This window comes from Lithobates pipiens, unplaced genomic scaffold, assembly GCF_037356315.1.
Source record: "Lithobates pipiens isolate NorthernLeopardFrog02 unplaced genomic scaffold, aLitPip1_a1.2 Scaffold_8, whole genome shotgun sequence".
Lineage (NCBI taxonomy): Eukaryota > Metazoa > Chordata > Amphibia > Anura > Ranidae > Lithobates > Lithobates pipiens.
Genome location: NW_027507903.1, coordinates 367,961,135 through 367,988,508, shown reverse-complemented (window position 1 = coordinate 367,988,508; position 27,374 = coordinate 367,961,135). Strand labels below are relative to the sequence as shown.

Here is a 27,374-nt window from a genome sequence, read left to right as displayed (position 1 = left end):
GGTCGGACATTCGACTACAAAATCTGTCAGATTTTTTCTGACGTATTTTGTCAGAAACTTGTGTTGCATACACACGGTCGCACAAAGTTGTTGGAAAATCCGATTGTTTTGAACAAGGTGACGTACAACACGTACGTTGGGACTATAAATGAGCCAGTAGCCAATAGCTTTCGTCTCTTAGTTTATTCTAAGCATGCGTGGCACTTTGTCCGTCGGCATTGTCTACACACGATCAGAATTTATGCGATCGGATTTTGTTGTCGGAAAATCTGACAGAAAAAGTCCGAAAGAGCTCACACACGATCGGATTTTCCCGATCTGACTTTCATACCGTTTGTACAGGGCATAAAAGGGATGAGGTGACAACCTATTGTTACCATGGAAACACCAGGAAAAAGTTGTGTTTAGTTCCGCTTTAACCCCACCATTGTCTAAGGATAAAAAAAATAGTAAAACTAAAGCAGTTCGTATTTCAGTCTCAAAAGGAATTAGCTACATTTACTTTAGAATTCTAAACACTCTTGGGAGGTTTTAGTGATTTGATACTTTGTTTGCAACGGTCGCAGTGAGCGCTGAGCCCACGTGTACTGTACACCACCCCCCACACTATAGAACCGCGCTCATAAGGAAGGAACAAAGCAGCCCAGCGCGTCACCGGTAGGGGGCGGGCAGGTGACTGTGCGCATGTGCAAGCTTACCATTATTACTTCCACTTGGCTCTTCTTCCTCAGAGAGCGGACGAGTTGTGTGTGCGTTAGTAGGTAAGCGGCATGTGCGGCTACACGGGGTTATTTGGTTGCTTTCAAAGGTTATGATATAGTATAGCGTCACAATGCTGCTTATGTGAGTGTGAAGTGGCCGCCTTTGGTGTAGGAAGAGGCATTTGAGCTGAATGGTAGAGTGGGGTCTCCAGTATGTAGTAATGATTATTATTTGCGGTGCATACGCTCCTTTAGCCTACCGTAGCCGAGTGCAGTGTGTGTGTCGGGCTGTTGCTTTGTTGTGTTAGTTTGTTACATTGCGTGCGTGTGTCGGAGTGATCGAGGCGCGGCCGCCATTTTGTCTTTGTGACGCTGTTCTGATCTGTAGTCACGTGGTATTCCGCAGTCTCGTCTATCCGTGAGAAGAGAAAATGTCCGAAGGTGGGGAAGGGTACGTGGTAAAGATCCGGGGACTGCCCTGGTCCTGCTCAACAGATGAAATCGAAACATTTTTCTCAGGTATTTGGAATGGAAGCGCTTCTTTGTTTTTTATTTTAACGCTTGCGATGCCGGCTCCAGCTGATTTCACGTGCCTTCTTTCAGAATCGAAAATCCTAAACGCAGCACATGGCATCCACTTTATCTATACCAGAGAAGGAAGGCCGAGCGGGGAAGCGTTTGTAGAGTTTGAAACGGAGGATGATATCAACATAGCCCTGAAAAAAGACAGAGAGACCATGGGACATCGATATGTGGAAGGTAAGTGGTCACTGAGATCGGCCTCTGCTCAATGGGGTCACGTGGTGATGGTCGGCTGTATATTCAACTCCACGCCTATAATCGGCATCTGAGCACCAAAAAAAACGCTTTAATTCGTTTTTAATATTCAACTCAAACTCCCTCCATCCATGTCCCCATGCTTTATTTTAAGACTTTTTTTTTAAAATTATTTTTTGGTAAAACGCCCCCCTCAGCAGCTGCCTCCATCTTGAGTAAGGGCAGCTAATTCGTGTATGTATTTCCTCGAATCCATCTGCCCTTAGAGCATTCAGGTGGGTGTGCTTAATTGAGGAAGCCCTGCCTTCCATGAAGACTCTAGACATCATTTACCTAGGCCAGGAAGTAACTGAAGAAACAAAAGTTTAAAACAAGTAAATATGATAGGAAAGTTTATTTATTAATGGCAGAACAAGGATAGTCAATGTTAGAGAGTGATGATCTGCTTTTGCACTCGCTGTTCAAAAAAGTGTTTGCAGCATTTTTTTGACCTCCGACTCCAATTGTACAACCTGACATTTTTAGCTAAAATCTGTTTTCAATTCGAAGGTGTGATTTATTTTTGTGCAGTATGTAACTTTTAAAAATGCAATTGCAGCACACTGCAGTGAGTTCTACGGGATCTAAAGGGGTGTGTGTGTTGACACAGACCTACACACCTCTCTAAATGGGTCAATGTGAGAGCCCTAGTCTGTAATGAACTATACACATCCATAGGGCTGAAACAACTAATCAATTGTGAAATTGATTACTATTTTCACAATCAAATGATTGGCCAGTAACATAATGGGGGTTAAAAAACTAAAATGAGCCCTTCATAGTACAAAGAGCAAATAATCGCTACCGTAAATATTACTTTCAGTTATACACTAAAACATGAACCCCCTTATAGTAGTGATTATGTGAACCCCCACCCACATTATGTTTTTAAAAGTCTCAGACCTGGTTCACATCTATATACTTTTTTATTATTTATTTTTTGTGTGCTTTTTGCAGATGCTACAGTTTTTACATGGTTTCCTATGGGACATGTTCGCATCTGCTTTTTTTTTCAGCTGTTGTGTGTTTAGAAAGTGTCAGAGACCCATTTATTTATTGCAGTTGTTTTTTTTTTTTTTGTTTGTTTTTTTTTTCCAATATACTTCAATGGAGAAGCTGCAGAAAAGCATGCAATGTGTTTTTGCAGCAACTTTTTTTTAATCTGCCCAACGAACAAATTTGCTGAAATAAAAATCAAAAGCACTATAGTAACAGATCAAAAGCAAACTGCTAGGTGTGTACTGAGCCTTATGCTGACCAAACGGATACATTTTCGGACCAAAAAAAATCTTTGTAGTTAAGCTTGATTAACCACTTGGCGCCCATACTACGTCTATTGACGTCATGGGCTTTCGGTGGTTATATCTGAATGATGCCTGAGGCCACAGACATCATTCAGATATCAGCGTTTTCAGCTGGTGATTCCCTGCACCATAAGAACGATCATATCGGCTGTTCCGCCGCTTGATCGTTCTTGTGGGCAGGAACGCGCCCCTCCCTCCGGGACTTGTACTGACTCACCGCTTCCATCAGTGAGTCGGTCACAGGATCCGCCGGCCCCCGCAAGCTACCATAGAGATTTCCGGCGCACCAGATCGTTCAGAGGCCGGGCGCGATGTTATGACGTCACGCCCGGCCTTGGTATTCAAATTAACAGTGCCGATTTGGCTAGGAAGCCAGGATTTTTTATTTTTTCCAGCCTAGAGGTGAGATATGGGGTCTTATTGACCCCATATCTCACTGTAAATATGTCCGATCGTGCCATATTCCTATTACACCGGATGTTTACATTCCTTGTAATAGGAATAAGTCATCAAATTATTATTTTTTTAAGTGTCAAACTAAAAAAATAAAAATGTAACAATAAAAAAATGTAAAGCGCCCCTGTCCCCGTGAGCTCGTACACATACTATAGGGATAGTTTTATAGCATTTTTATTAATTTTTTATTTTTTACTAGTAATGGCTATCAGCTCTTTTTTTTTTTTTTTTTTTTTTTTTTTAAATGTGACATTGTGGGGGACCCATCGGACATTTTTGGAACCATTGTCATTTATTCAGTAATCACTGCTATATAAATGCAGTGATTCCTGTGTAAATGGCAGTGAAGGGGTTAACCAGTGGGTGGCAGTGTAGGGGTTAAGTGTTCCTAGGGGGGGGTTGGGCTTTCATTTAGTGAACACTGATCTCTGCTCCAATCACATGGAGCAGAGATCAGCGTCACTAGTTGCTAGGCAGAATGGAGAAATGTTGTTTACAACGGCACTTCTCCATTCAGCCGCTCCGTGAGACGATCGCGGGGATGCCCGCGGCGATCGAGGGTCCCGACCAGCGCTCCCGATGGCAGGGTGGCAAATTTAAAGGGGACGTACATGTACGCCCATTTGCCTGCCCGTGCCATTCTGTCGACGTACATCGTCGCGCGCTGGTCGGCAAGTGGTTATGGACCGCCGCATGCCAATGTACGTCATCACAATGGCATGTACAGGCACATACATGTACGTGCTTGCCTTCCAGCAGGTGGGGGTTCCGATTGGACCCCCCTCCCGCTGGATGCGGCGGTCCGTTTTGCTTCAGGAGCGATCCGGGATGAGGGGATGGCCGTTGGTTTCTGGCCATCCCCTCTCGATCGCTCCTGGCGAGTGAGAAGCTTCCTCCCGCTGTGTATAGTAAACACAGGCAGGGAGGAAGTTATGTCATTCTCCTCGGGGCGACCGGACTCACGGGGGTCCCGACCGGCCGCCGGTGTGCTACCCATGGCAGGGCGGAATTGAAGATTGGACGTACCTGTACGCCAATATGCCTGCCCGTGCCATTCTGTCGACATACATCGTCGTGCGCTGGTCGGGAACCGGTTAAAGACACCAGTTCAACCTGAGTGAGTTGTTCTTATCCCTGTACATTGCACACTCGCATCAGTCCCTACCCTCAAGGAGCCCACAATCCAAGGTCCCCATTCATATACTAGGGCCAATTTTTGGACAGAAGCCAATAACTTGCCTGCATGTTTTGGAGTGAGTGAGTGAGGGAGGAAACCGACGCAGGCACAGGGAGAACATGCAAACTCCAGGCAGGTAGTGTCATGGTTGGGATTTGAACCATCAACCCTTTTTACTGCTAGGTGAGAGTGCTACCCACTACACCACTGCCACCCCAAATGATGGTCTAGATGGATTGTACATTCGCTGAATGAAAGAATGTTTGAAATTTTCACTTGTTTTTAACCACTTCCTGCCCAAGGTTTGTCCAGGGATGTCCTTGATTTTGTGGGCGTATATCTGAATGCCTGCAGCTACAAACCCTCAGATCATCTTTTTTTTTTTTTTTTTTTTGTGCCGGTGATTCCTTACACCATAAGAACGATCATAGCAGCTGTTCCGCTGCTTGAACGTTCTTACAGGCGGCAAGAGGGAACACCGCTCTCCGGTGCTTCTACCGACTCACTGCATTCATCGGTGAGTCAGAGACGGGATCTGGCGGATCAGATGGTTGCCAGAGTCAATACTGTCTGTCACACCATATTTGCACAGCAGTCTTACAAGCGCACATTTTTGAGGGAAAAATAATTTCTTTAAAGAATAAGACAACAGTAAAGAGATGGATAGATATACACACCAGGTCACGCTTCAAAATTGCATCCGCTCGTGGAATGGCGACAAACTTTTACACATAGGTGACGTTTAAAATCTCCATAGGCGTCATTTAAAAATTCTACAAGTTGCATGTTTTGAGTTGGAGGCTAGAATTATTGCTCTTGCTCTACCGATCACAGCGATGGCTCACATGTGTGGTTTGAACACCGCTTTCATATGCAGGAGCTACTCACGTATGCGTTCACTTCTGCACACGAGCTTGGCGGGACAGGGTGCGTTTAAAATTATTTATTTTCACTGTTCTTTTAAAAAAAAATTGTCACTTTTATTCCTATTACAAGGAATGTAAAAATCCCTTGTAATAGAAAAAAAAGCATGACAGGTCCTCTTAAATATGAGATCTGGGGTCAGACCTCAGATCTCATGTTTTCACTAAAATGCAATTTAAAAATGTTGTCATTTGAAAATAAATAAAATGTCCCTTTTTTAAGACCTATGGGCAATGACTTGGAGACAGGTGGGGCGCCATCTTCCCCTCACTCGTCTCCATGTCAGGCCAGGGACAAGTATGGATTGCCGTCATGGACCTGGCTCCTAACTTTTTTTTTTTTATTTTTTTTTTTTTTTTTTTTTAGCTGGCTCCTAGATTCCAAGCAAATTTGTCAAGCCCTGCTATAGGGTCTTTGAGGGGTTCTATGTCATTTTCTAGCAAAAAAGATGAATTTTAAGTGTAGGAGAAAAATGTCAGAATTGGCCTGCATGGGAAGTGGTTTAAAACGACGAAAAAAACCATGCTGTCAAAACTTCTTGGTCAACGGAATTTTTTCAATTTCCAAATTTTCTTTTCACTGTGGTTGAAAATGAATATCTGTTTGACCCACTGATGATTAGAAAATCGAACGTTCTTAAAATAAATTATATATATATATATATATATATATATATATATATATATATATATATATATATATATATATATATATATATATATATATATATATATATTATATACATACTTTTTTTTTTTTTTTTTTTTTTTTTTTACCTTTAAAAAAAAAGTCGGTCAAATTGACGTTCTCTTTCAACCAGTGACGGGAAAATTTGGAAATGGAATTCTTTCATTCAGTGAATGTACAAAGATTTTTTTCATCTGAATATTCTCAGAGAAAATTGATCCATGAGGCCAGCATAAAGCTAGGTACAGAGCTATGCAGTTTCTGCAGTGCTGTTTTGATTTTTGCACACGTGATTTTACTGCAATTTGCTTTTTTTTTTTTTTTTTTGGGCAGAATGAAAAACACAAATTGCTGCAAAAACACATTTACATTCTTCTCTGCAGCTTCGCCATTGAAGTATATTGAACCAAAAAAGCAGTTTTGCATTAAAAGTCCCTGACCCTTTCCAAATATGCAGCGGCTGAAAAGGGCACTTATATGAACGTGTCCCATAGGAAACCATGTAAATGAACTGTAGTGCATTTCTACAAAAAGCACCAATAAACATAGATGTGAACCAGGTCTAAGACGTTTAGTAACATAATGGGGTTAAAAAGACTAAAGTTAGCCCTTTTTATAATACAAAAAAGCAAATAATCACTACTGGAAGGGGTTCCTTTTTTTAACTGTAGAACAGTGAAAGTAACATTTACAGTAGTGACTATATTTTGTACTATAAAGGGCTCGTTTTAGGTTTTTTAACCCCATTATGTTACTGGCCAATTAATCAATTATTAAAATGGTAATCAATTAGTTGTTTCAGCTCTAGATTAGATATTTTTCTCCCTAATCATAGTTGGTTATTTATATTTATCACTGCATAGAGATATTTAATTGCATTTAAAAAAAAAAAAAAAACTTAACTAAATTATACACCACACTTTTTTTTTTTTTTTTTTGATTAATAACCTTAAAAATAGCCACCTAATCAATTCTGAAAGTAATCGTTGGTTGCAGCTCTACACATCCACTGCTTAATAGGCTTGCATTGTGTTTGGGGTTTTTTTTTATTTTTTTTTTTAAGTAACTATTTCTGATTTTTACCTATAGGGAAGGCTTCCCTTTAGGAAGTGTAAATATCTTCTAAATGTGCGCCATTTAGGAGATTTTTACTGTACATGCGGCCAGTGAAATCACCGGCGCATGCTCTCGAATGTCTTATTTTTTTTTTTTTTTTTTTTTGTGATCCGATGCCATAATTGATTTTCTAAATTTGGCTGACCAAGCCTTCAATTTCACCTCATGTTGCTACAGAAAATAGTTTTTGTGGCCGGGAATCTTCTTTTCTCTCTGTAAATTTTCTTATTACATTTCTCTCTCGTTTCTCCCATCATTGATTAGTTTTTCAAAAAAATTCCAACATGTCCGATTCCTCAAATTTGATTTCTGCACAAAAATCAGCTGTTGCTGCAGCCCACTAACGGTGCGAAATTCGTTCGAAAATAATTCTCTCTAAATTCGAACAGTGTATGGCCGACATTAGGAGTAAGCAAGAGGATGGCTACTTTGCTGGGGAAGAAAACCTCTTGTGCTGCGTGACTCAGTACTTAAAGAGGAAGTAAACCCTGACGAGTTTACTTCCTTTCATTCCCTGCAAAGCATAATGGACTACTATACATCGCATAGTAGTCCATTGTGTCACTGCTGTCCCCTGTAGTTCCGAGCGTCCATCTTCTTGGTGGGTCTCGCTGCTCCGGCGCTGTGATTCGCCGGAGCAGCGATGACGTCACTCCCGCGCATGTGCAAGGGAGCTGAGACTCGCGGCATCTTCGTCATAGACGATGCCACGCTCACTGCGCCGCTGTCTACGGCGCATGCGCCGTAGACAGCGGTGCCCGTCTTCGGGCAAATATCTCCTAAACCGTGTAGGTTTGGGAGATATTTCTTGGACCTACAGGTAAGCCTCAATCTAGGCTTACCTGTAGGTCAAAGTGGTTTATAAGGGTTTACAACCACTTTAACCCACGAAAGCTGCTGCTAGCACTCTAATTTGTTCCCACAACAAATATAAAGATGGCGGGGATTAAGAGCTGCTCTGCTATAAAAATGTAAGTTTTTTTTTCAGTAAATAACATGCAGCTCTTCCTAACACATGTATCCAAACGAAATGGTGATGATGTGTATATACTTAAAATACTACATATATCGCTTAAAACGCAGTCAAGTAGGATATCGGTAAGCTCCTGTTTACACTGATGTGCAAATTCAGAGTGATTGCCAAGCCACAGATCAGTGCGATTTGCATCTTGCGACTTAATTTTAACAGAAGTCTGCAAGTTTCAATGAAATCGGAAACAAGTAGTGCAGGAACCTCCATCGCATTGTGAACAGTTGCATTTGTTCTGATGAGGTCCCCCCCCGTCGGATATTGTCCTCCCTGTACTGCTCAGGTGACTTACTTGCGCAGTATGGAGGACAAAGATGCTGAAAGTCTCCGAACATGAATATCTCTACATGGCGCTTGTGCAAATAATGGTACATTCTGTCACATGCTTCCATTTGCTTGTGGGGGGATTGATAAAAAGATCTTTGAGGGGCATGTTTACACAACTGAAGTCTGGGTTTAGCAATGTTGATAGGCAGGTTTGGTGTTTAAAGTGGAACTTCTGCTCATCGGAACCCACTGTCCTCCGTACTGCGCAAGCAATTCGCCTACGCAGTATAGGGCAGACACTATCCGATGGGGGACACTCAACAGGACACCGGCAATGGGGTGTAACTTGTGGTGTGATTTGGAACTGTCAAATCTCACTTGTGTGAACTAGGCTTAAAGAGAAAGGAAAGGCAATAAAAAAAATGCAACCTGCAAGGCAAAGGAATAATGAATAACTTACCTGAGAACGAAGCCCCCCCCCCCCCCCCCCCCGAAATGGTCTTAATCTTCGCTGCTGCCATGTATCCCGGAGTGGCTTCTGGGTCTCGCTGCTCCGGCGCTGTGATTTGCATGCGCACGGGAGGCATATTGCAGTGATCTGTGGCCTACTCAGTGCCTGTCTTTTTTTTTTTTTTTTTTTTTTTGTAAATATCTCCTAAACCGTATAGGTTTAGGAGGTATTTCTTGGACCTACAGGTAAGCGTTAATCTAGGCTTACCTGCAGGTCAAAGTGGTTTGTAAGGGTTTACAACCACTTTAAACACCATACATATGTAATGTAATAACACCTGTTAAATTGTATAGTAAATCATCCAAACCACATGCAAAATAAATTCAATGAACATGTATAGAGCTAATGAGTGAAAATGAGGGCAAATCACAATGGCCTAGGCGGTCACCTAAGACACTGTTTATAGGATTTCACTTCCACGGCTTTCAGTGCTGTTGTTGCTGTGCTGAGTTTCCAGACATTGTCAACCCTTGCCTTGAAGCAATTGAGCTTACCGACTGGTTCCTGTTATGAAAATTTGTAGGTGTTTATACATATATAATATCCACATAATGACCTTATTTTGTTTTTAACAGTTTTCAAATCGAATAATGTTGAAATGGACTGGGTTTTGAAGCATACTGGTCCTAACAGTCCTGACACTGCAAATGATGGCTTTGTTCGTTTAAGAGGCCTCCCATTTGGCTGTAGTAAAGAAGAAATCGTGCAGTTCTTTTCAGGTATGTTCTGTGCTTAATGGAGACTTTGTAACTGTCCTAAAGTAAAATAAGATTCATTAGACATGGGAGCTTTTTAATTTTGTAGTGTAAATACCTATTTTTTTTTTTTTCCTTAATTTCAGGGAAGCACTCGCATGATAAAGTAGTTAAGGCTAAAGTGACTGCAATCACTGTTGCCATCATTACAGTCCAATTTCTACATTGCATGTTCCTTCAATTTTATATATATATTTTTTTTTTTTTCCTGACATTTGCACTCTGAATCCTTATGAAAAATGTTACTGCAAGCGAAGGTGCTTGTAATCCTTCTCCCTCCTTTGCATAGCTAGTGTCCAGGCATCGCGACAGTCTGGACCTGCCAGGTGCCTGGACTGAGACAGCTTAGCGCTCCAGAGTGTGGAGGACCAGAGCTGCTGATTGACAGTCAGCATCTTTGCTCGGGGAACTGAGCCTTTGATGTTGATGCGCCGGGGGACAGGTGCAGCGTCGTCCTAGGTAAGTATAATGCAGGAAATACCCATACTTAATCTTGCGTACTTGCAGAATTCTCGCATCCTAAACGTTAGTATAGCCTAGTATTCATGGTTCCTTTTTATATACACAGGAAAATATTTTATTTGGCAGTGTCGGGTACTGTTTTTTTGTAATATTATAGGAAATGTACACTTTCAGTTTCTAAGGTGTTATGGACTTGAATGATTGGCTGATGCAAGTAACCAGCAGGTTTTGCAGTGCCACGCACCCATTTTTAAGACTGTTTTGTTTTTATTCACAAACCCATACCTGCAGTGATGTGTGTTCCGGTGGATGCTGTTTACAGTAGGCCTTGATCCTCTGCCTCCAGTTATTACCCCCACCCCCTCATCTTGCAGTACTGTTGGGGTTAATTTATGTTTGGAGGACAGGGAGATGGCAGAGGTGGTACACCTGCAATACAGCATGATTATAAAGGCTTTTGACTGAATAACAGCAACCATGATCCGAGACGCACTTCATTGTAAGCACTAGTAGTGACCATGCACTCCCTTTTGTGGCTTCCTTCATAGACAAGGTGATGGCAATGTGAGGGAGCCCTTACTGGCTCAGTATAAGTGTGTGTATATATGCTCTGTATAAATTACACTTGACATTAGAGGGTAAGCTTTATAGGTAAACAAATTGCACCCACTGACGTGTGGGGATGTTGAAGGAAAAAAACCTTTTCCTTTTAAGTTCTGGTAACCACCTGCCAGTTTATAATTGGAAACTCCAAACAAAAGTGCTTCCAATGGGGGAAATGTTTTGCCCCAAGCTAAATTTTATATAGATATATAATTTTATCTCTCTAATACTTGTAATGTCTTCCATCTCCAGTGGCCAAAATGTGGTAGATTATCTGAGATTAAAAATGCTGCATTTTGGTGCTATATATGGAAGCCATGGTAATGGAATATATATAATGTGCCCCTCCATTCCTATGGATGCGTTGTACTTCTCAGGATGGCTCGATTACCACTCATGCATAGGAATGTTTGGAGACCCTGGCACGCATGCACACTAATAAAGCTATTCAGGTCTGTCCCTGCACTTGTTGGGGAAATTAAGACAAGTATAAGCAGGCACACAACTGGTAATGCTTTTCTTTCTCACTCAATTAAATTGTTTAATATTGTATTGGCAGATTTGTTTTTTGCCTAAAGATTTTTCTGGTGGGTTGTGTGGGTGTTTATTTTTTTTATTTATTTATTTCCCCCCCCCTCTTCCACAAGATTTACTTATTTAAAATAAAAACCGCTTAACTTGCAAATGCTTTATTTGGAATTTAATGTAGCTATGAGTAGAAAGGAGAATCGGTACTGCATGTTTTTGGTAAAAATGTTTTGCTACCCTGAATGTGTACTGGTGTTTTTAAGTTATGTCTGGGTTTGTAAATTTTTAATGTTTACCCCCCCACTGGGGTTATTTGTCCTTGGGTTGAAGGGTTGGAAATCGTGCCAAATGGGATAACATTGCCGGTGGACTTCCAGGGGAGGAGTACGGGGGAGGCCTTCGTGCAGTTTGCTTCACAGGAAATAGCTGAAAAGGCTCTAAAGAAACACAAGGAGAGAATAGGGCACAGGTGGGGATGGATGGTTGGTTGTCACTTTTCTTATGGTATATAGTTTTGATAAAGAACATAAATTTAATCTAATGTAAGTAAAGAACTTGTAAAGTGTGAATTCAGCCTGGCTTTGAAAATAACATGTCCTGATGTAAATCTGTTAGTGTTGCCATAAGAAAATGTGATACTTTCTTGTTTTTATATTTTTAATGTTTTTATGGTGTAAAATTACTTTTGTCACAATGGGTTTATCTATTTGCACCCGTGATTGATGCTACTTGCGCAACATGGCTTTTAATTAAAAAGAGAAGCCTTATGATATACTTGCATAATGTTCATTGTAGTCGATCATACCATTAAACAAAGACCTCACAATTCATTTTGATATACTATAAATGTTTACTGGTTTTAGAAACTTTTTTTTTTTTTTTCTGTGAAGATCTGATTAACAAATGTTGTAAGTCTTGTGTGTGGTGTTGTGTATGCTAATAATGCATCTCCCTACCCCCAAATCCCATATAGGTACATTGAGATTTTTAAGAGTAGTAGAGCGGAGGTTCGTACACACTATGATCCTCCGAGGAAGCTCCTTGGCATGCAACGCCCAGGACCTTATGACAGACCAGGTGCTGGGAGAGGCTACAGTGCGATGGGGAGAGGATTTGATCGCATGAGGCGTGGAGCCTATGGAGGCGGTGAGTTCTTGCTGTACAGTTCATGTTCTAGCTTATCGCTTACATATTTCTGCACCAAAGTGCTCCAAATGTATGTAACTAAAGGGTTGTAAATGTATTCATCTACTTGTTAAAGCTATATACACACCAAACGATGCCAGCCCTTAGATGGGGCTGTTGCGTTCCCCTTTTTTTTTTTTTTTTTTTTTGTACTTGCCCTGCATCAGAAAATGAATTGTTTGGATTTGGCTGTGCAGAATTACTTCCTTGCATATTACCTTATAATGGTGTTCATCATATTTAAAGTGAACTTACGCAGGACCCTGTGTCCTACAGCACAGTGATTTCCCATTCTGAGCCCCGGTATAGCTGCCTCAGGGCTCCGGGGCTTAGAAATCCCTCTGCACTCACGTGTCTTGCCTGCTGAGGATGGGCTATGCGGGCTCTGATTGGTCGGTGCCACCCAAATGGCCCTTTAGTATGGACGGAAGTGACATATCCATACCATGGAAGGAGACTGACCCGAACACCACTGCCGGCACTGGGGGGGGTGGCGCAGCGGTGGCCCCTCTCCTGCCGCCGATTACTTATCTCATGGCGATTCTGCCGCAGAGACCACCATTACTGTAAACCTTGGTTGTGGCAGCACCCTCTATAGATGAAGAGGGGGGGGGACATCACCTGACCAAATTAGACCTCTTGCATATGTGGCTAGCGTTCTAATAATGGGGACAACGTAGACCTGCATATTTTCCTGAGCAGTGAACCATTTCTATTAGGCCTCTTGCACACTAGCTTCAAGCTCAGTACAGCTTATTATTTTTTTTTTTTTTTTTTTTTTTTTTTACTGAGCTAAAATGCAGCCCATTAATTGTAATGTGCCTATGCACACAGGTGTGTAAACAAGCTTGTGTGTTCTTCATTGAAAAATCTGCATGTTTGGTCAGTAATTTACACCTCGTGCACAAGAAATGCCAAAAAGTCAACTTTACACCTGTTAAATAGTTGTATACTTCATTTTATGTATTAAAACAGCTTGTCACAATATACAGGTTTTCATACAGAATGTGTTTTATTTTTTTAGGATATAGTGGCTATGAGGAGTACAATGGATATAATGAATATGGTTTTGGTGCAGAACAGAGATTTGGAAGAGGTATGTCAGGTGTGTGCTCGCTTGATTACACCCCGCCCTCTCATTTTTTTTATTTAATTTTTTTTTTAATGGGTCTGCTCTTTTCTCAACAGTGTCGGACAATAGGTATGGAGATGGTTCTAATTTTCAAAGCACTACAGGTCACTGCGTTCATATGAGGGGCCTTCCTTACAGGGCAACAGAGACGGACATCTATACTGTAAGTGAAGTACAAATTTTAATTATTTTCAAATGGCATACTGGGAGCTTTAACTTGTATCTTAAGTCCAACCATAACTCCATTCATAGATGCTAATCCAGTAAACCTAGCCACCCTAACTTCCGATTGCTAATGCTCTACCCCACTAGTTGGTAGGATAAAAAGTGCTTTAATTACAGCTATCTACAGTTAAATTTGCTGTAACTGTAGAGTTTGAGGGAGGCTGTGGCTTTATAGCTTTCAGTTTCCTTTAGTAAACCAGTATGTATATAATTTTTTTTTTTTTTTTTTTTTTTTTTATTTTAGTGCCGTTCTCCCCCCCCCCATAGTAAAACCAAATGAGTAATTTTAGCATGTGTGTAAATACTTTATTTTTTTTTTTTTTTTTTTTTTTTTTTTTTTTTTTAGTTCTTCTCTCCTTTGAATCCAGTGAGAGTTCACATTGAAATTGGGGCAGATGGCAGAGTCACTGGAGAAGCAGATGTTGAATTTGCAACACATGAGGATGCAGTGGCGGCCATGTCTAAAGACAAAGCCAATATGCGTAAGTGACTTCAGCTTCTAGTTGTGGTGAAAAAATACCTTTTGATTACAGAACTTGGATGCACTCTTACACCTTGAGGTGCTAAAATGCCCCTTGCACTGCTTGTAAAGGCAATCTAGCAGCTAATAACTACACCTGCTGGCATCATTGCAGTATAACCAAAGTCCAGCCATGTACCATTATGTTGCTGGCCTTTGGGCATATATGTAATGTTTGTGGTTGGTTCTAAGGCTACTGTCACACTGAAGGTAGTGATAAAAATAATGCCTGAAAAACATCTACCATGCTACCCTAGTGTGAAAGCCCGAGTGCTTTCACACTGGAGCAGTGCACTTGCGGGACATAACAAAGTCCTGCAAGCAGCCTGTTTGGGAGTGCTGTATACAGCGCTCTTAAATCTCCCCTGCCCATTGAAATGCATAGGCTGCACGTCTGAAGTGCCGCAACATGTAAATGTGCCTATGTGTGCTTTTACTGTGCTGCTTTTACAATTGTTTTGATTCCAGAGAGAAAAAGGGCACATGCTGATCTGTGATTTGCTAGAATCGCTCAGCAGGTCCAGGGCAAAAATCATTGGCCTAGACCTGCTTAAGTGATCTGTGCAGGACAAATCACAGCACCTGTATTTTGCTCAGATTTGCTGTGATTTATAACAATCTGGACGGTGGATGCTAATGTAATGCTGACACACACACACACACACACACACACACACACACACACACACACACACACCCTCTTTTGTATTATCCATATGGTATCTTGCTGATCTGTTTCTTTTAGCTCTTCTACTCCTAAACTGCTTGTGAATTGTTTCAAAAGAAAAAATACACAGGTGTCCTATCAGATGGAATGGGGAGAACACAATGGGGGTCACACTTCTATTAATGCAGATATAGGAGCATAATGACATGCTAAAAGGGAGGTAAGTAAAGTCTGACTCCTGCTTCAGCTGAAGCAGAGGCCATAGAGCGGGGGGGGGGGGGGCCTCTAAGGGTCCTTTCACATGCCTTGCTCAGCAGGGATTGTTCCGCTCATCCCCTGCTGGGCAGGCAGATGGCGAGTCCATCTCTGCTCACTGTGCGGTGACACTTGTCAGAGCCCTACTGTTTTTTATGGAGATCGGATGAAAACGGACCACCTGGTTTTTTTCATCAGATTCTCCAGACAAATGGAAATTAGGGTTTCCATTTGTCTAGATTTCACGGATTGGATACCGACTTATGTCAGAACATATCACCGCTGACATCCACCACTCCATAGAGGTGCATGGAGTGTCCGATCAGGTACGCCTGAACCTGAGCGCCTGTTTGAAAGGGGCCTAACACTTTGATCCAAAATTACTGCTGGTAGTGTTGAATGTATTAGCAGATTTAAATACAATAACAAATTGAAGCCAAACCCCAGCTTACAAAGTGTTTTTTTTATTTTTTTTTCCTTCTTTCTTTAGAACACAGATATGTCGAGTTGTTCCTTAATTCAACGGCTGGTGGAGCTGGTGGTGCATATGGTGGACAGATGATGAGTGGTCTCGGTATGTACCTGAAAATCCTTGCTCCAGATACGAGATCTAAAGTGGCAAATGTACCATTTAAAAATGGCAATTGAATTTTTGAGGCTCATGCAAACAAACATTTACACAGCCTAAAATGACACCTGTGTTTGCGGCATATGGGAGTCCAACTGCCATGTAATTATCCCCATGAATAAATTGCAAAATACATGTGTAAACTCTGGCTAGTGTATCTGGCTGTACTTTAATGTACATGTTTTAAAATTTCAAGTTGCATCCATACTTATACCCACGAACAGTGCATTTTGTATTTCATCCCGATCGTCAGAATTGCACAACAGCTGAGGTGTCTGGGCACCACAAATACAAATGCTCTAGCCAAAACTTTTTAAGCTTTTTGAATAGCATAAGGAAGGGCTAACGCCCCTTTAATGTGTTTGCTGTCTGTGCCCCTGTTTGGAAGATTTCACCTCGCTTTCTATGGCAATTTGGGTTTTTTAAACAAGGATTGGTGATGAAGCATCACTGGAGATGCCTTTTTTCTTAACTTACAGGAGTCAATTTCCCTTGCTAGGGGGAAGATTTCATCACTCCATTATCTCCCTCCATTTGTAGGTTGGTTGTAACTAGGGGTGTATGTATCTCACACGTTGCTTTAATTGGAGAGGTTGTCCACCCCTAAAAACTTGTATCCAATGGGAAAAATCCTATCAAGAAGCTGAGGGGTAATAATCATCTGTATGGTAGGAAAATCTTATACGTTTTCATTCATCCATGTTTAGCAGGAATGTTTATTTGTTGTAGACTGAATTGGGGGTCCTTTCACACATGGCATATCTGTTTTGACAGACTCCACTTGCTTAGCAGGGATCGATCTGTTGATCTCTGCTGAGCTGGCAGGTGATAGGTCTGTCTCTACTCACTGGGCACCTGTTAGCCCTGCTGTCATCAATGGGAGATCTGATTGATAGCAGATCCTCCGCCTGTCCATCTTCATCCGATCAGCCAGATCGATGGAAAATGGTATTTCCATCCCTCTGGCTTTGGTGTATCGGATATTGGCAGATGTCAGGGGACATGTTACCCCTGACATCCGTCGCACCATAGAGAGGACGCTCCATTCACATCGGATCAGCCTCAGACAGGTGGACCTGATCAGACAGCATGTGTGAAACAGGCCTTGCTCTATTTTCCTTATGGTTCTTGTGGGATTTCTGCCAATGAATTACTATAGGTCTTTAGGAACAAACTATTCAGTATCTCAGTGCAGGTCATAGCTTTAATGGGCTGAATCGGTCATGGTTCAAAACACCTGTGATCCAAAGGAGATTGAGGGTATGGTTCTTGGTCTCCTTTTCAGAAGTATTAATCGCAGTAAATCCTGGTCTATAGGAAGTTGGGCTCAGTTCACACTTGTGTGATGCGGGTTCCTGCATTGAACTTGACTCGCACAGCGGTTCTCACTGCCATATTCAAACTGCTGGGAGTGTCAATACGTTGACACCCTCATTTTAGCTCGCATATCGCACTGCTAACACAGTTCGTACATGAGTTTTCAAACCCAGGCGATCTGATTCTGGTGCGGACCAAAAAAGGTCCTGTGTGTTTGGTCTGAATGCAATATTTGCCTGTGTGGCTGAAATCGCATTGCATGGACATCACATGTTTGCTGTGCAAATCCCATGTAATCTCGCAGCGCGTGCTTTATGATTGGATCAGCAGCTGTAGGTTAGGTCTCGGATTCAGCTAATGTATCCATCAGGATGGCGGCAAAAGCCGCAGCCGTAACTAACTTGGTCAGAAGGGCTGTGTTTAAAGACCTGGCTGAGGGATGTGGAATCTAAAAACAAGCTATGTGAAGTCCCGTTCCTAGGGGATTTATTTGGCCCCGATTTGGATTTAGTTCTTGACAGAACTGCAGAGAAAAGGGTTCTTTACCATTTAGTAGAAACTGCCAGTCAAATGTTTTGTCCTCAAAGGGCTCAGAAACAAAGCCAAGTTCAAGAGAAAAATTGGTCAGGGCAGAGGGGAAAAGGCAAAGGAAATGTCCTTTTCCATACTTCTGCGTCCACCAGCAAGACTCAAAAAAAATTAAAAGCCAGCAGCTACTAATATTGCAGCTGCTGACTTTTAATAAAATCGCACTTACCTGTCCCAGGGTCCAGCCATGTCGGTGGCAGATGACGAGCGATCGCTTATCTCGCTGCTGCCCCTGCCGCCATCTTCTGTCAGGGAATCGGGAAGTGAAGCATTGCGGCTTCACTGCCTGGTTCCCTACTGCGCATGCGCGAGTCGCGCTGCGTGTCTCTTCTGGTCCCCCGCTGTGTCCTGGGAACTATTTCCCAGAACACAACGGGGGGTCTGCGGCGGTCTGCCCGGAAGTGGGTGTAGAAATCCTGGATTATCCATGTAACTGCACCTCCCCCCTGAAAGGTGCCAATTGTGGGGAGGGATCAGATTAGCAGAACTTCCCCTTTAGGGTGAAGAACCGCTTTAACAAGGATTTTTGGGCCTTGGACTCTGCTTGTTCTGTTTTCAGGCCAAAAGGGCCACCAAGCTTCAAAGGGGTCAATGGCATAAATCTGCTATTCTGGCAGCCTACTGTCGGGGTTATCTCCCCATCTGGAAATTGGAGCATGTTCTACCAGGGCTCAAGCCACTACATGGGCAGAAAAAGCTGGTGCCACCCCAGGTCAAATTTGTAAGGCGGCTACGTGGTCAAGTTACTTAACCTTTGCCTGGACCTTTTTTAGCAGCAAGGTCCTGCAGGCTGTGGTCCCTCCCCTAGAGAGTAAATCTCTTATCCTCTCAGGTGCTGTCCTGAAAGACATTAATGGAAAATTCAAGTTAGACTTACCAGTAACTTGTTTTCCGGGAGTCTTTCAGGACAGCAGCAATTTTTTTTTTTTTTTTTATGCTGTAACTAACCATATTCTGATTGTTCCAGCTCGGGCTGGAGGTCTACTACTACAACCACCACTACCATGTGGGAAGGAGCATCCTTTTAAAGTTTGGAGGTGTGTTTCCTGACAAGTGGGTGGAGCCATGCTCAGGTGCTGTCCTGAGACTCCCGGAAAAAAAAAAGTTACCATTAAGTCTAACTTGACTTTTTGTTTCTAAAGATCTATGATCATTAATGGGCAGAGATCCCACAAGAACAATAGAGTAATACTTTCTACAACAAATTCTCTTAAAGTGGTTGTAAACCCTTACAAACCACTTTGACCTACAGGTAAGCCTAGATTAAGGCTTACCTGTAGGTCCAAGAAATATCTCCTAAACTTATACGGTTTAGGAGATATTTGCCCGAAGACAGGTACCGCTGTCTACGGCGCCGTAGACAGCGGCGCACTGAGCGCGGCATTTCCAACAATGGAGCTGCCGCGTGTGTTGGTTCCCGTGCGCATGCGCGGGAGTGACGTCATCGTGGCTCCGTCGAATGACAGTGGCGGAGCTGCGAGACCCCACCGACAAGATGGATGTGCTGGACTACAGGGGACAGCGGTGACATCGCTGGCTCCTGTGTCAGGTAAGTGACACATAATGGGCTACTATGTGATGCATAGTAGTCCATTATGCTTTGCCTTTGCAGGGAATGAAAGAGGAAGTAAACTCATCAGGGTTTACTTCCTCTTTAAAGGGACAATCCTGCTAAACACAGATGAGTGAGAATTTATAAGACCCTTTCTTAGCATAAGGATGATTTACACCTGGCTTCTTGATGTATTTTTAATTTTCAGTCAATGCAAGTTTTTAGGAGTGGCCACCCTCTCTAAAGCAATGTGTGATAAAATCTGCGCACACTCATGTAGACTGACAGGTCTGTGGACCTTGGATGCCCAATAGGATCATTAAGCTAAATGAGAGTAGGCTGGCTGGGAATATCTTAATTGTGTGGGGTTTTGTTCTTTTTGCAATAAAGACAAATATTTGGTACACTGATGTGAGCATTAAATACTCCCATGTGCCTGCATTCTCCCTGTCTCTCTGAAGATATTAGTCCTTGGGTTATACTTTAATAAAAGTAGAGTGGTTGCACTCAATCCAAATTATCTTGAATGGTGCTGTTTGGCTTTTAGTGGAGTAGCTCCCCCACTTAACTATAGGTATAAGTTTCTGAACCTTGTAGACCTCTGTATAGTGTGTTGGTTCCCCCCCCCTCAATTTATAAATCTGCCATCTCTATCTTGCTAACAGCTGTAGTAATTATACAGCTCCCCCCGTTTATTTTAATTGGTGGTCTCTTTAGACTCCAAAGACCGCCTTTTCTGTCTTTCTGACATCCATATTACTGACATTTGGGCAGCACAGTGGTGTAGTGGTTAGCACTCTCACCTAGATGTAAAAGGGGTTGCTGGTTCAAATCTCAACCATGACACTACCTGCAGCAGAATCTGATCGCATGGGTTTTCACACCATGCGATCCGATTCCTGTCCAAGTTTGCAGATGGCACTGCAATATGCGAACTGATCTGGGGGTGTCATTAACGTGTCACTCACACTCCCAGCAGTTCTCATAGGGCAGTGTGAACTGCCGCCAGGAGGTATGCGGTGCGGGAACCCGCAGCGGATTTGCGGCGTTCCCGCATAGCTGCAATGTGAACCTAGCCTAAAGGTGAAACAAGAATTTTCAGCTTACACAGAGCTTTCCTAATGTAGTCAAGAAATAAAGTGACTGAGCCACTCGCATCTGGCAAATGATCTGTCCCTCATGCTAGAAACTTTGTAATTTTGTGATGGAATTTGATTTTAAAATGACGCCTTATGCGTGAATGTCTTTTTTAATTTACTGAAAACTGTTTGTAGTTTTTAATGGAAATTGAGCTAATTTTGTGTGGGGTGTTTTTATTTATTTATTTTTTTTGCGGCATGAAACAGGTACGCAGTCAAATTATGGTAGCCCTGGGTCCCAGGCTTTGAGTGGCAGCTACGGTACAGGATATGGAAATCAAGCTAGTTTAAGTGGTTATGGTAAATATTACTTTTAATAAAATTGTAGACTGTTTGTTTTTGTATATTACTATTTTGTATATAAGGCTTTTCAGGAACAATTAAAGAAACCTTGCTGTTTGCTATTGCATATAAATAAGCTATTTTTAGAAGTTGAAAAAAGTAAATCCAGTTAATTTGAAAATGCAGCTAGTGAGATTTTTGTGCACTTATTGTTACCGACCATGTTGCTAGTGCTCTAAAACTGTGTGTATATTAAATTTTAACTTTAAATCACTCCACAATGGATAATGCCAAATAAAATGTATGTTGAGGCTGTTGGTTTTTAAAGTGATTGTAAAGGTAAAAATGTTCAGAGTGGCCCGGAACCTGCTCTTCTGGGGTGCCCTGGTGCCTCCTCCCCCAACATCTGATAACACCCTCAGGGAAGCACTTCTCTGAGTTCAGCGTCAGAGGCCAAATACAGGACTCAGCCCTGACACCCGCATCATTGGATTTGACAGCAGCAGGCGCCAATGGCTGCACTATCAATCTATCCAATCGAGCACCCTCAAGCAGAGACAGCACATCCCTGTGTCTCAAGTTTGAGGGTTCATGTAAGTAAAATGGGGGGGTGGTCATTGATGGGTGTGTCTTTCACCTTAATGCATCCTATGCCTTAAGGTGAAAAACACGAGCCTTTACAACACCTTTAAGATCGTACTACCCTATGTGCTTTGTCTATGTTCACTGTGGAGTAAATTAAGGTGCTGATTGTGGTGACTATGTGTGAGAATGTGTAAAAAAATATATATATATATATATATATATATATATATATATATATATATATATATATATATATATATATATATATATATATATATATATATATATATATATTATTTAGACAGATGTTAATAGACAACTTTTTAAATGACTTCCTTTTTTATTTTATTTTTTGTTATAGGTAACCAAAGTGGACTAAACAACAGTTACTATGGCAGTGGACGACAAGGATCAATGGGTGTAAATGGGATGGCTGGAATGTCTAGCAACATGAGCATGAGTGCTGCATGGGGAATGTAAACCTAGGGAAAGGGTGTTTGTTTTTTTTGTTTTTTATTTAGGACTGAGCTGATGCTTATCGTGGGATATTTTTCTCTTTTTTTTTTTTTTTTTTTTTTTTTTAAATAAACTGAAAGGGTAACTGTACGTTCCCTTCCCCATGCTACCTATAATCTTCTGTACCTGCCTCACACCAATGTGCAACTCGGTGCAGGGCATGGGCTTTCTCTTTTCTGTAGGGTATAATACAAAAGCAGTCCTCTTCTTTCAAGCCTGCAGGTTTACAGTGTTTTTTTTTTTTTTTTGTTTTTTTTTTTTTTTTAGGGGGGGTGAGCACTATGGGGGGGGGGGGGGGGGAAGCCATGTATATGCAGTGTCAGTTCTCCAGTGGGTCACCTGCTGGTTTGAGAGAAGTACAGTGATCTGGGTAGCTTGTGGGAGGAAACTATTGGGTTACATTATGATATAGTCACCCTTTAATAATTCAGTATTCAAAGTGTCAGATGCTCTTTTACAACTAAACAGGCCAATTTCTGCCATTTGGCTTTTGTAGGACAATTGTAAAAAATAAACAAACGTAGCTGTGTTACTGTTTTGTTTCTGCGAAGCTTAATGTAAACATGAGTTTTTGTTATTTGTATTTTAATCCACTTTTGATTCCCTCTTTATGGCCTTATTTGTTTGTTTTTTTATTTTAGCTTGTAATATTTGTGGCTCAACATTGCCCAATAAATTTTGCAAAACCTAACAATTTGTGCCAGGTCTTACTTTTATTTTTATTTTGGGAAAATTGCATATTGTACATATTTGAGTGCTTTTTGAACCTTTTTTTTTTTTTACCTGAATTTCTTAAATGTTTGTTTAGTTGACCAAGGCTTTTGCTTTCTCATACAAGTCTATTGTAAGCAAAACCCACTAAATGACATTTAGATCCTTCAGAATGCAATGACCTGACATGCACTCAGATGCTGTCGACACAAATCCATTTAAAAGCGATTAAAACGGCATGTAAAGTGGCAGTGGGGGGGGGAGTTAAAAACTGCATCATATATCGGCCGTGGCGATTTCGAAATATCGGCATCAGCCGGAGGAAAAACCCTTATCGGTCGACCTCTACGTTACAATCTAAGTAAATGCAAAATATCTTTAAATGTCAAATATTGAATGAAAATAGTATAAAGAATTGCCCACATATACAAATACCCTTCTTCCACCATTATTTTTGGTGTGGATTTTTGATATTTTCATGCAATATTTGCCATTTTTTGTTTACTGACATGGCTCCATTACTCTTGACCATAGGATTATGCCACCTTCAGGAGAGGACTAGGCAGCACATGTTATACATGTGAATAAACAGAACTTTACAGTTCCGCCCAGGGGGTGGTCCCTCCAGTATCGCCCTCAGCCTGCTTCCTGCCCTTCAGTTTTGTTTTTGTTTTTCTGCCTAGTGGAGATGGACCTAGGAACCCTGCGGGACCATCGGTCCTAGAAATTTTTTTAATTTTATTTTTTTTGAGGAAGTTTGCCTTTTGCGCTAGGTTTTTTTTTTTTTTTTTTTTTGGATCCTGTAATCTATCAACAGCTGGCTGGGTGACGGGCTGGATATCCTTATCCTTGTAGTCTCTCCAGCCTGGCCATCAAGCATGTACAGACCATAGCTACGTGCTGGGTTGACTACGACATGACCCTCAGGCTCCAGGGGTGGCCGGGGAGCGCAACGCTCTGGGGCACACATGACCGGTTTACTGATGTCTTTGTCAGTGTGCTGATCGGAGAGTGGGTCTGTGATGGAATGTCTCCAGCTCATCTGGATGGTAAGTACAGCTCTCCCTGCCTTGGCGGGATGGAGCAGCTGGGCATTCCCTGGGAGGTCAATTTGGGGGTCCCTCTCTTCTATCCCTGTCGCCCCCCCCCCATTTATGGGCTGCTGAGCGGTGTGTACCTGTAGCCAGGGGTTCCATGGGGGCTGTCGCCTTGGATGGGGAACTGCGCTGGGTGGCTGTCTGTGGTCTCCCCGCTGGAGGTCTGCCTGTGCCTAGAGATGTTCTGCCACCATTTTCACTGTGTACAGTTTGTCGGCCATTTTTGGTGTGCCTCAGTGCAAAGCATGGCCAGGGGCCATTTTCTCTGAATATGTCCTTTATACAGGGTGGCCATTTTGTTGTAGTCCAGCTCGGTTTTTATGCTCTGCACTGTTCAGAGCAACAGGGACCAGTGCTGTTTCTCACTCGGGACACCTGGGAGCTGACGCAGGCACTTGTAGCTGAATGCTGCAGAACTCGGTCAGGGTGATGAGTCCTGCGGTGGGGGCCCCCTCAGTCTGCAGCAGCTAGGAGGGTGGGACTGTGCACCTGCCTTAAGTCCCCAAGGGTGGGTCAGCATGGCTCAAACCACTGGTGTTTCTTCAGAACTCCCTGCATTTGCAGACGAGCTGGTTGCAAAACGGTGCAATGCCTTTGGACGCTTTGTTGGCGGTCCATGAAACCTTCGTTGCGAGAGGAGGTGGTGTGCAGGCGCAAAGGTGGTCAAAAGTGGCTAACCTTCTAACTACTACACCACTGCTTTTTGGCTAAAGTCAATTATCAATCAACTGTCATTACTCTTTAAATTATGACAACAGAGAATACCCAAGTGACTGTGATCAAAAGTTGACATACCCTGGTGATTTTGGCCTGATAACAGCCACACAATTTGACACCAAGGGGTTTGAATGGCTATTAAAAGGGTAACCATCCTCACCTGTGTGTGTGTGGTGTGTGTGTGTGTGTGTGTGTGTGTGTGTGGTCAATGAGTTGCTGGACTCTTGACAGACCCTTGCATCTTTCACCCAGTGCTGCACTGACATTTCTGGATTCTGAGTCATGGAGAAAGCAAAACAATTGTCAAAGGATCTGCAGGAAAAGGTAGTTTAAACTGTATAAAACAGGAAAAGAATATAAACAGATATCCAAGGAATTGAGAATGCCAATCGGTGAAATACAGGACTCACTGAAAACATGTAGTGGAGGAGGCACTTGAAGAAAGATGGGCTGACTGGCTGAGTCGCTAGAAAGCCATTACTATGCAAATGCCACGAAGTATCCCACTTACAATACATCAAACAGTATGGAGACAAACCTGGCACAAAGTCAGTTGGAGTGAGACCCAAATTGAGCTTTTAGGTCACAACCATAAACTCTACATTTGTAGAGGTATTAACAAGGCCTATGATGAAAGGTACACCATTCCTACTGTGAAACATTGAGGTGGATCGCTGATGTTTTGGGGATGTGTGAGCTACAGAGCCACAGGAAATTTGGTCAAAATTGATGGAAAGGTGAATGCAGTATGTTATGAAAAAATACTGGAGGTACATTTGCCTTAATGAAACAGGAAGCTGTGCATGGGACATACATGGAAATTCCAACATGACTGATCCAAAACGCAAGGCTAAGTTGACCTGTCATTGGCTACAGCAGAATAAAGTGAAGGTTCTGGAGTGGCCATCTCAGTCTCCTGACCTCAATGTCATTGAGCCACTCTGGGGAGATCTCAAACATGCAAGACAGCCCAAGAATTTACAGGAACTGGATGCTCCCCCCCCAGGCACGGGCAGCTCTACCATCTGAGAAGATAAAGAGCCTCATCCACAAATACTAAAGAAGACTTCAAACTCATGAAGTTAAAGGGGGCAATATGCAGTATTAAGAACTGGGGTATATAAACTTTTGATCAGGGTCATTTGGCTAGTTTCTGTTGGGATTATAATTTAGTCAACACACTAAAAGTTTTTGTGTTGTCAATCCTAGTCTCTAAAAAATGGCCAAGAAATCATAAAGTCTGCCAGGGTATCTCAAAGTTGTTAAATCAGGTTAGGGAGTCTCCAAACAACACATTCAGATGAGATAGTAGACTGCAGTGGAGAGCCACAACACACCGATATTCAGCTTTACCAGGCCGAATGAAGTGTCTGACTTACAAACATCAAGTTTAACTATATATACTTTATGAATATGCTTAAGGTCTAGGCATGTTATAGGTGTGACCATATAGTTTAGTCCAACCAATGTCCATATCTTCTTAGTAGCCAGGGAACAGTTAAATATGACTGGCAAAAAAGAGATTTCAGCAGTATTTGGGCGGTTCAGCTTGGTTTTGAAAATCGGCAGTTTTTGTCGTCGCATATCCAACAGTTTTTTGATTTCCCAAGAATTGAAACAAAACAAAGTCTCTATTTTTATATATACAGATTATATGGAATTGTCACTCAGGTGCACCTGCACCTTGAATTATGTAAAATGCTTGCTTACCAGAGATCTAGACTCCTTATTATAAACGTCTAGACAAGAGTGAGTGATGCACAGATCTATTGGGTTTCCTCCGTTTAGGCTCAATATTATAGTGTCATGGCTGACAGTGAAAATCTTTCCAACTCACAAACCATAGGGAAAATAAAAATGGTCCACATAGTGTAAAACGGTATGGTATTTTATTAAATGAAAATGGTTCTATGAACTCCAGAAAAAATCCAGCATGTAAAAAAAAATTAACGTTACACTTCGTGGTAATGTCTTTTCCAGTAAAGCCACAATGAAAGACCTTGGCTCCTCCCCCTCCTAGGAAACACTGCTCCAGCTGTTAAAATTCCACTTCCCCCTGCGGAACTTGAGTTCCCCCCCCCCCAAGAGCACCTGCGGCCAGCTGGTGAGACACAAGAACACATTAATAACATACCATCACATATTACTAACATGCCTGTGTTGAGGTCTTCCTTAAGACCCTCATACATTTGGGTGAGTAGTGCTGTCCTGAAAGACTACTGGAAAATACGTTACCGGTAGGGATGAGCTTCGTGTTCGACTCGAACATCGGCTGTTCGCCCGTTCGGCGAATTCCAAACGTTATGGGCCGTTCGCGCCAAATTCATGTGGCGCTCACGGCCCACAATGCACTGCGATGGTGCAGTGCATTGCTGGCTCATGATTGGCCAAGCATGCACTGTGACCCCCGCATAGTTGGCCAATCACAGCGCCGGCAGCGAGGAGAGCCATGATCCTGCCTGTGGCCAATCATAGCTCAGGCTGTGTAGTACACGCCCCACACTATATAAGGCCGCCAGCGCGGCGGCCTTGTGTAGTGTGTTGGCGTCTGAAGCAGTTAGTGGGTGTTCTGTGTACCTTCAACACAGTATACACTGATCGTTATCGGCCGATTTTTCGATCTTGCTCTTCTGTAGTGGTTGTCTGCGTGCCCTGACCGCAGTATACACCGCTATATTCACCTCACCTATATAGCTAGCGATATATCTATCTTTTATAATAGAGCTTGCAGTCAGTGTTAGGAGCTTGTGCGTGCTGTCTGCGTGGTCTGTACCCAGTACACACTGCTATATCCACCTACATAGCTCTTCTCTATTTGAGCCATCTGCAGGAGTTATTAGAAGTTGTGTGTGCCTCCCGCACAGCACACATCTGTATTTACCCTTTATTGCTGGTGTTCTATAATAAAGGCATCTGCAGGA

The 27,374-nt window shown here is 42.3% G+C and overlaps 1 protein-coding gene across 3 annotated transcripts; it reads left to right on the top strand.

Moving 5' to 3' along the window:
• Window positions 1-616: 616 nt before the first annotated feature.
• LOC143963794 (heterogeneous nuclear ribonucleoprotein H2-like) lies at window positions 617-22,622 on the top strand. 3 transcript variants are annotated; one of them, XM_077473528.1, is made up of 12 exons: window positions 617-761; window positions 1,108-1,220; window positions 1,305-1,460; window positions 9,565-9,708; window positions 11,668-11,806; window positions 12,311-12,483; window positions 13,547-13,618; window positions 13,711-13,817; window positions 14,226-14,361; window positions 15,812-15,895; window positions 20,753-20,845; window positions 21,774-22,622. In XM_077473528.1, exons 2-12 carry the CDS (start codon window positions 1,133-1,135, stop codon window positions 21,890-21,892), a joined length of 1,311 nt encoding a protein of 436 aa, XP_077329654.1. In that variant the 5' UTR covers window positions 617-761; window positions 1,108-1,132; the 3' UTR covers window positions 21,893-22,622. The 3 variants fall into 3 exon arrangements, with proteins under 3 accessions (XP_077329654.1, XP_077329652.1, XP_077329653.1); XM_077473526.1 differs by having other exon boundaries at window positions 13,547-13,627; XM_077473527.1 differs by having other exon boundaries at window positions 646-761; window positions 1,090-1,220; window positions 13,547-13,627.
• Window positions 22,623-27,374: the final 4,752 nt, after the last annotated feature.